This window comes from Bremia lactucae (assembly GCF_004359215.1).
Source record: "Bremia lactucae strain SF5 chromosome Unknown BlacSF5_NotPlaced_17_SHOA01000003.1_2250557bp, whole genome shotgun sequence".
Lineage (NCBI taxonomy): Eukaryota > Oomycota > Peronosporomycetes > Peronosporales > Peronosporaceae > Bremia > Bremia lactucae.
Window position 1 is genome coordinate 159,805 of NW_027152029.1, and position 9,657 is coordinate 169,461.

Genomic DNA, 9,657 nt, shown 5'->3' on the forward strand with positions numbered 1-9,657 from the left:
GTGGCGCTCCAGTTTACATGGCCGCAGTTCTCGAATACCTTTGCGCTGAAATTCTCGAGCTTGCTGGTAACGCCGCACGTGACCACAAAAAGACGCGCATCATTCCTCGTCACATTCAGATGGCCGTTCGTAATGATGAAGAATTGAACAAGCTACTCGGCGACGTAACTATCGCTTCTGGTGGAGTTATGCCCAACATTCACTCTGTCCTACTTCCCAAGAAGTCGGCTTCTACCGGCAAGAAAGGCAAGTCTTCAGCTTCGCAAGATTATTAAGGGCTTGTGTACCCTATCTTTGCGCGCGATTGTGTACACTTGCTGCGTTGTGACTTCATCACTTGATGTCTCACAATAACAGTCGGTATGTAACAACTCGCATGGTCTCAAATCTTTGATGTATTTCAACATCACCCTTCACGGGAAATTTAATCATTATTAGTTAAGGGTAGTTAGTTCACTGCGTGCGCCGGCAGAGAAAAGACCAAACTGATAGATATGCGTAAATTGAATTATATTTTGTGCTAGCATTTTGATTTTGAATGAAACGTTTCTTACAATTGACCAAACGTTTTTTTGCAGATTCGCAATTTAATTATTAATTTAATTGTTGTTCAAATTTCAACAAACCTATCTTGGCAAAACTGTTAAGATTTAAAAGGAAGCTTGAGTACGAAGTAGATTTAATAATGAGATCCAATGGTCATGTCTACTGGCTTAGTGATTTTTCTCAGGCGCCGACCACTCATTGTGCACAATTTGTCTTAGTGCTTCGCTAAATTGGAACATAAAAATAAACTGCTTGTCACGCTCTCCGTTCAAAGCACAAGCTTTATGCTCTAAGTCTGCGATCATTGCACCTTGTCGTGCTACGTGCTGCATTCGCAAGGGATTCCCACTGGATACGGCATCGTCGATCTCTCCACGCAGTATTTGAGCTTTGCTCTCATACTCGCGAATGATGGCTGCCAAATCTGCGCACTTCTTATGAGATGACGTTATCACTGCCGGAACATCGCTCCAAATTTGAGCGTGTGCATTTTGCTGTGCAAACAAGCGCACTGTTTCCGAAAATATCAGCACACGAATCACCGATTCAAATCTCCTTTTGACTGCAGCATCCCTTTTGGCATGGAGGTTATTAATCAGCAGCTTTAGTTGCTCGGAAATAGTAAGGTTGTTCATCTTGTGCACAAACTCGTGTCCTTCTTCCATTCGTTTTGCGATCTCCATGTCTAATTGCATCACTAACGCATTCGAATTGTCATAATCGTTCACCCAGATTGCACGGAGCTCGTCATCACCGCCAGGCTTGTTTGAATGGAAGCGTTCCTCGCCCATATCAGGTGTCATACGATGAGGAACTATTGCAGCAGAAAATTTCGGTGGCCGGTGCACCTGCTGCTGTTGATTATTCGATATGTTTCGAACGACAAGATTATGATTTTTGCCGTGATCCTGTTGAATTGTTTCAAACCTTATTGTCGAAGACGTACCACATACAAGTGCCAACGATACGCCAGGCTGCCCTTGATCAAGTTGGCATTGTCTCTCATTTCCATTGGACGTAGACTGAACAGGTCCATGATTAGAGTGAATTGGAAAGCAAGGCGTATCGGATAACGAAGACGGCTGCAAGCACGCAGAGACGTTTTTTGATGCAGAAATTGGCGAGAATCGGGAATTTGGCTCCTGCAGCATTGGAGCAGGATTCTCAGGGTGTGAGGCACACGCTAGATCTGCCTGGGTCCTCAGGCTTTGTTTAGCTTGTGCTTGCCGAAGTAATTCGTGCTCCCTCAAATTAGGTCGCACTCGTTCATCCAATACATGGTGATGACTTTGCTGTTGTAGAGTCTGCTCTCGCAATCGCTTTTCCTCAAGTTGTTGCTTTTCTTCCCGCCTTCGTTTCACTTGCCGACGCAATTGTTCTTGCAAATTCTTCTGCCGATGTTGCTCCACTTGGCGTAGCATTTGTTGTTGTTGGAGCAGCTCCTTCTGCCGCAGCTGATTCTTTTGCCGTCGCTTACTATCTTGCAAACGCTGTTCATCGGTTTGGCACAGCTCCTTTTTATGCAGCACGCGTGGTTCATTCTTCAGTTGCTCAGATTTTTCTTGTTCGTGATTTTCCTGGTCTTTCTTTGATTGCTCTTTCTGCGCTTGTTCCAGCTGATAGTCCTGTTTTCTCTGAAGGAGTAGTGAGTGATCGTCTTTTTTAATAGCACGATCCTCCTTATGCTCTATACGGTCATCGTTCTGTCGCGGTATGGACTTATTCATATTTGCGCTAAGCGATGACGCTTGAAAGGCTATTAATTGCACCGCTTTTGCTCGCATGTCGTGCATTGCTTTAACTCGATCATACAAACTCATCCCGTCTGCCGGTAGTTCAGCTGAGTGCGAAGCCTTACTTGCACGACCCAATTTTTTGCCCTTCTCAATATCTTGTCGAGAATGTTGTCGCTTGCGAGACTGCTCTTTAACTCTCTCAATTAGCGAAGCCGCTGTTACAGAAGAAAAGGAAGCTTTTAAAGCTTTATCCTCAGCAATCAACTTTGAGGCAGAAACGCTATCTTTGGGCAGGTTTCGTCCTTCAACATCCGCTGATTCTGACGCTGCGTTTGACTTACTTTTCGCCTTATCAGTCTTCATCTTGTCGTGAAGACGAAGTCGATATTCCGCCTTAACTATCGATGAAATTTTATCTGACCAAGCAGCTTCCACTAAATACTTACCACTGGCGCTGTCAATAGCGAAGCAATGGTGGGGTTTAGAGCTTTCAAGCATCAGCACATGTGGCTTCTTATGACAATGTGCGCACAAGTAGGCGTCACACTCCACACACCACATTACTGGTTCATTCTTTTTGCTGCAACGCAGGCATTGGCCTACCAGATTATCAAATTGCAGTGCATTCAATATGAAGCAGTTTGATTACCAAAATGCAGCCATCGAACGTACGCAAAGTTTTGAGCTCGTAATGGCAGGCAGAGCACACATTCTTGTCAACAATTCTCAATTGACACTTGGGGCAGCGGGATGAGCTGATGCCGTACACTTTACACACCAATTCAGCAACAACCACACCCTTGTCAGCCTTATCCTACATTCATCATTAAGGGACGCACAATAAAGTCGTCGATCACTTTTGCGTCCACATTTAACAATGGCATCCGTAAGTATGCCATTCCAATGGTCGACGCCGCTTTTGACCCGCGAAGCATGCACGTTTACCGTCGACATCGATAAATTGCAAATGAGATTCATCTGTATTCCATAATTACAACAATATTTTTTTGCATTCCAATTGGATGAGCGACGGTCACTTGTACCTCAGCGCGCACAGTGGCATCACTTACGTTAGCAACAACTACTTTGCCTGGTATGATGCGACGCACCAGAGCGTTTTACTGTTATCTCGCCATTCGTTCAGGCTGCAGAAGTATCCTCTTGACACGACGATGGAGTCCACATCCTCGGCGACAGTTGTCTTCTCTCCACCTGATAATCTGATGACAATCTACGACTTCAGCGAGCCAGGGTCAAGCAAAATTGAAGAGTCCAAAGTTCAGGAAGATGTAATGCATATTAAATTGCTGCAGCTCTCAGCTGACGGGCAGTTTCTCGCTATCCAGCGCAGCGACATTGAAGTTCAGATTTTGCATTGTGCGACTCGTACATCTTACTGGATCCTTTGCACAACCCAGGTCGGCAACAAAATTTTGCACGGAGGCCTTATATGGAGCACACGTATAGCTAGATCCAGACGCTCGCAAGACTTGATTTTAGTAACGAAACTGGGACTGGAACATCACCGCGTCAGCTCCGAGCGGCGTAAGTGCGCTTTGCGTAAAACGGTGGCACTTTTTACTCATAATTTCTGGTACCAAGCCTCTGAGGGAGTGCTGCTTGTCAGCTCTGGTTCAAAAGCCACCAAGGTCGTGCCATTTTTGCTTTACGGAGCTAATGTGGAAAAATTGCCCATGCTAGTGTTCTCCAAATCCGTGAGCAAGCCAGATCTGAATCTTGTAACGTTGTATGGAGGTACGTACTTGGTGTATATCGATACCAATTCAACAAAACTGCTATTATATTTAGTCGGCCCGACAATGGTGACGTGTGTGCGTTCATTAAATGTCATGTTACCACCAAGGACGGCGCTGGAATTTTCGGTTGTCGATAATTTACTAGTCTGTCATAGTTTGGAATTTGAAGTCAGCGTATTCTTTGACATCAAGTGCGATGAGAACCCTAGCGATCCATTTTCAGCTCCGTTACCAATCTCGATGCGACCGCCAGGCCATAAAGGTGATAGATTGCCCTTAAAAGCTACCCGCTGGCAATTTATCGCCCCAAACCTCGTGCAACAATCGATTTTAGTAAATATGTGCGAACATGTAGAATTTCGAAAGCTGCAGCTAAATTTAAACGAGGTTTACAAGACCTGCGAGCGCCATCGCGACATCGTACCCTTTTTGTTGCGTCGTGAAGACCACAAAGCAGCAATGTTGTTGGTATTTAAGCTTGTTCGTAGGAGTATTGTGGGTCATCAAAATTTTGTGTCTACAATTGAGGAGCTACTAAATGCTGCTCAGATTGCAGTCAATATCAAGCGACATAACATCGTAATGCTTATTTGTTTGATCAGTAACAGCTGCAATTTCTTAATGTCCCGCGTCGAATTCTGCAGGACGTTCAAAGGGATGTAATTACTGGAGAATCCGAAAAACTGCTGATTATGGGTGAAACAGCATGCAAGAAGTACAAACCATATGCTCTTAGTGCCGAAAATTTCTTTTTTAATCATCAGTCAGAGTTGTATTGTGATGTATGGAGCGACATAATCCAAGACGCGTATTATGTAAGTAAGTAGCGTGTTGCATTGAATGCGATAATTTTATCTGGTCTTGCTTTAGGTTGAAGGAAACTGTAATCTTGGTGGCTACATAGTCGAATTTACTAAGAGTTTGCGCGAAAATAATGTTCCAGTGGACAAAATTACGTGAGTGTTTGCCGTGTGAAAGTCGTTTGACCTTGTGAAAATCAAGTGCTTGGTGTTAGATATCTTGCGCTTGCGGAGTATTTTATAGTAGCAGGTGAGCCAAGCAAGCTCTACCAATTCCTGCACTATCATGTGCTAGAAGATTTTGTTGAGTTGGCAGAATTGTTGGTCAGAAACGGGCAAAAACATCAAGATTTGATGCAAATGGGGTTGGACATGTATTTCCGCTTACAAGAGCTCAAACCTCTTCTTCGTACTCTTTTGGATCTTGGGCAGGTACTGTGCTTATACTTTGTGCGTATTTCTGACTACTTCTGCTCAACTCCGTATGGATTATGTTTGGTCAGATAAGGCAAGCTACCGAGTGTGCTTGGAAAAATAAGGATTTGGCCTCGTGCAATGCATCAAATATTTCTGGGTCTTCATTCTTTAATTCGTTGATTCAATCGGGTGTGTATGGTGCTACTGCTTCATCTTCTATTTGAATTAAAGTTTTTTTACCTAATTATGTGGTATGTAGTCGTCTTATCGAATCCAGCCCGTTCGTCACTGCAAGTAACGCAAATGCTTGGTAGTCTACTAATTTTTTTAAAGGTATGGGACCCTGCTGCACTGCAGCGCTCAAGCACGACGTCCCTATCTCCTCTTGCTTCCAGCGCTATTTTTCCGTTTCCAGACAGTTTACTTTTGCCAAGTTCCCGCACAAAATTAAGGCTGGCTTATGGATTTGCTACAGAGTAATACGAACTGTAACGGGTGGCTCGTAACATAATAATTGTTACCTACAAGAGGGCACATAGTTTTATTTAGATATGCTCAGTCAGGACTAAAAGAAGTATTAGTTCGGGTAGGAGCTAAATTATATTAAATACAATATTACTTTCCACTACACAAAGCATTCACTAATATTGACCTACCGTTGCTATGTAGGTGGCGCTACTATTGCAGCCGCGCTCTACTTACGCACACACTTCAGGCCAGTGAGGAAGCGGTTTGACCGTCTTCTCTCACGTAGAGTGAGGTAGTTACTGGGCACCTAAGCGACCTCACCCAACGAGCTCGGTACCTTAGTACAAGTGTCGTCACGGAAGCGGTAATCCGGCTTCACGTGCGCACTTGTTAACTAGCAAGTAGTTTTACGACTAATTTCAAATAATTGTTAACAATTAATGGATGCCACCTCTGTAGATGTGCACCCCTTCATTGCGCGCATATTATTTTGAATACCTCGGATTACGGATGACGCTAGCCGTCAACCCTTCAATGTGATTACACCTATGTGCATCATACACAAGGGTGGATCACTTTGTGCAACACAGGTCAATATACTCCACAGAAGTAATTGACCATCCCGTTAAGTACATAAAATGTACTTAACAGATTTGTGTAACGTAGGGCAACTTTGGCCCGTTACACGACACCCCTCTTTTACATTTTGTAAGATCGTCAACGGGGAACGAGGGACAGCGAGCTGCTTTACGCGCCGCTTTGGTCCTCTCAATCACTCTTAGCGTACGGTGTGTGTACATTTTTGTCATCAGTGGCAAAGCTGATGGGTCGTCTGCGAAGACACCCACACACTCACACACGAAGCGCACGCGCAGCGATAAAACGCTGCCGGCGCCTAGTGCCACAGTTGCAACGCCGACAGATGCTGCTGTCGCGCTGTTAGCTGGGCTGAACAATCCATCCCACTTGCGCTGGGAGGATGTAGATCCGTCGCTCATTTCTTGACTACAATGAGTCGACACCGGTGCCATCACCTTATAGTAGTGATGAGCACAGCGAGCTAATGGGGAAGGATGATGGCGCTATATTGCCCGTCCAGACTTAACCCATTGTTCCTTATATGGAGACGCCCTACGTTGCGAAGGCCAACTTGCCCATCGTCAACAAAGCACTGTCTCGTCGTCTGCGCTGGCTAGCGCAGCGACTATTCGTGAGAGCGCTGCCCATAAAGGTACACCAGCTGTCGTTCAGACCATCATACACAATAGGTTTGACGCAGAAGAGTCTAAGCTTAAAGCTCTACCGACGGCACGTAGACGTGTCCAGTCGGTGTCACAAGCCAGTCGTATTGAACAAGTCTATGTGACTGGTGGCACACCACCGATGCCACCTCCATCAGTGCAGGCGGCGTCCGATTGGAGCAGCGATTTTGCCTACCTACTCGCGGCAGCCTATCCCGCTTCCGTTCAGTCGCAGGTATTTGAGCACTGCTGAACGACGGATCGGGGATCTCGAAAGTCAAGTCTCGCGGCTGGCTTTGGATCTCGACGATGTTCGCTTGAAGGATCGCCAGGGTTACCAAAGACTGAAACTTCAGCTGAAGCTTTTGGAATAACTGATGCTGGGGGATCCTCGTTACGCGCGTGATATCCCTCGCTGGCCGAGTAGGTATCGCGGTGGGAGGTGTCATTCGGCTGGAAATTTTTCACCTTACCCGTCTTCCTCACCAGATTGACGCTCGACTCACAGTCGGCGTCACCATCTGTCTCCTTAGCCGAACGGGGGTATGTGATCTCTTGTGACAGGGTCACACAGCAACTCGCACAGGAAGTTCTAAACTGTTATATATTGAGATCTTTTAGCAGTCTAACTACTATAGTAAATAAGGCTACTATATGCTACTAATTTAGCACTACTACATATCAATACTCCGTACTTGTGGTGTCGACACGTTTCATTCGTACCTATCTGAGTCATAACGATAACCCAGCTATAGATTTACTGATACAAATCCCGACTATATGACATAGTCAAAATATCCTTAGTGTCAGTACACCAGTCACATGTGACCCCGTCACACCTCCCACACCCAAATAGGAAACACTCTTTGCTGGGAGGGTGTAACGGGGTGTATCGTCACATGAAATTAACACGTTGTTATTTAATGTATTATCTAAAAGGTAAATAATATTTGGAGAATATTACTTTATATAGTAATGTTTAGAAATATTATCCATTAATAGGTATAGGCCATTATATCTCTTTATCCCGCAGACTAATCAGCTGTAAATGTAAACAAAGAGAGAGAGACAGATAAGATTTCAATTGCATGTGTAGTATTAGTTTATAATAAGTTAGCATTCACGGATAGAAAAAAGAGATACTTAATTATATTAATACAGTTTGCATTCAACCCTCTTCAAGGTAGTTGTCTTAAAGAGAAGGCTTCCTCTGCACGTACTAGTGTACGTGAAGTGACGTAAGGCACCACTTGCAACTGAAGCAGTGCGAAAGGGACTTGTACTAAAGCAGTGCGAAGTGGACTTGTACTGAAGCAGTGCGAAGTGGACTTGTACTGAAGCAGTGCGAAGTGGACTTGTACTGAAACAGTGCGAAGTGGACTTGTTCTGAAGCAGTACATGTCGTAGTGCCCCGTTACACCTGGTAGCACTTTGTAGTCCGTCCAAGGACCACATTTTCTTCATCTAACATGGACATGTTAGATGATAGTGGGAATACGCATCACGTTTCGCGTTAAAGCTACTCCTTTCTAAGTGACATCGAAAGGAGTGCGGTCGAACAAATGAGTTCGACCGTAGGAAACGATGCAATCTTGGAAATGCAGTCCAATTTGGACAGAGATGCCCTCCATTCAGCCATCGCCAAGTTCATACAACATGAACTTGACGAGATGAAGGAAAAAGTAGTCTTGCTGAATCAGCAAAGCTCTCAACAGGCAGAACTGTTGAGGTTACAACAGGTACAGACCCCTGTACCTGGGATGACGCATACGCGTCGTCCCGAAACCTTAAAGATTGATATCTCTAAGTGTAGGGGAGTCGAAGAAGACTCCCTCCTGAGATGGTTTGTCGAGTTGGACGATGCCATAGGGGCACGTCACATCGTCGACGATCAAATGCAAGTCGCATTCGCTCAATCAAATTTGGCAGGTCGTGCCAAAACTTGGGCAGTGGGCCTTAAGTTGTGCGACCAATATGTCTTTGGGACGCTAGAGGCTTTTAAAGCCCGGCTCAAACAGACGTTTGAACCGTCTAGGGCTGACTTCAGAGCTCGTTCGGAGCTTCTGAAACTCAAGCAAGGCAAGCGTGATGTTCACGCATATGCCCAGCACATACGACTCTGAGCGAGTTGTATTACAAATAACCCAGTCCATGAACACACGTTGATTACGGTGTTCATGCAAGGTCTTACGTATGGTTCCGTAAGACCCACCTGTTCCGCTTGGAACTGGATACGCTTGAAGAAGCAATATCCGTTGCGGAACAGGAGGACTTTAGCTTGAGACAGGCTCAAGCTAGTTCGTCATCGTATCGTCCTCCAAGACGACACGGGCTAGGAGGTCTAGAACCCATGGACCTCTCTTACATCGAAAGCGAGAGACCTCGCTTTTCGAGGAATATGCGATTGCAGAAATGCCATCGCTGCCAAAAATTAGGACACTACGCTCATGAGTGTAGTGCCCCACGCCCAGTACCTTTCGGTACTGAACGTAATTTTGACCGTATGCCAAAAAGGGCAACGGTCGCGGGTCCGACGTTGTTGCGAAAACGCAATGGCAAGGCGGACCGCCAAAAAACGGTCGGGGTCAGTAGGGGGCGCAACGCCCTTCTGATCCAGCAACCTCAAGAAAATTTGCAAATCTCTTGACTAAAGTTGCTCCAGACACACAATCACTATGTGTCTCTGCACCTG

At 45.4% G+C, this 9,657-nt stretch overlaps 3 protein-coding genes across 3 annotated transcripts; 2 read left to right on the plus strand and 1 right to left on the minus strand.

Annotated features, from left to right (window-relative positions):
• Positions 1 to 17: 17 nt before the first annotated feature.
• Positions 18 to 275, plus strand: CCR75_005466 (uncharacterized protein; the record flags this gene model as incomplete). The annotated part of the gene is made up of 1 exon (XM_067963547.1): positions 18 to 275. The coding sequence occupies one exon, from the start codon at positions 18 to 20 to the stop codon at positions 273 to 275; it is 258 nt and encodes an 85-aa protein (XP_067822305.1).
• A 334-nt stretch (positions 276 to 609) lies between these two features.
• CCR75_005467 (uncharacterized protein) lies at positions 610 to 3,260 on the minus strand (the record flags this gene model as incomplete). The annotated part of the gene is made up of 3 exons (XM_067963548.1): positions 610 to 2,881; positions 2,955 to 3,050; positions 3,122 to 3,260. The coding sequence occupies 3 exons, from the start codon at positions 3,258 to 3,260 to the stop codon at positions 714 to 716; spliced, it is 2,403 nt and encodes an 800-aa protein (XP_067822306.1). The 3' UTR covers positions 610 to 713.
• On the plus strand, positions 3,243 to 5,736 carry CCR75_005468 (uncharacterized protein; the record flags this gene model as incomplete). Its single annotated transcript, XM_067963549.1, has 7 exons — positions 3,243 to 4,618; positions 4,648 to 4,854; positions 4,910 to 4,995; positions 5,055 to 5,271; positions 5,343 to 5,445; positions 5,516 to 5,550; positions 5,590 to 5,736. The coding sequence occupies exons 1-7, from the start codon at positions 3,305 to 3,307 to the stop codon at positions 5,734 to 5,736; spliced, it is 2,109 nt and encodes a 702-aa protein (XP_067822303.1). The 5' UTR covers positions 3,243 to 3,304.
• Between the last annotated feature and the right edge of the window lie 3,921 nt (positions 5,737 to 9,657).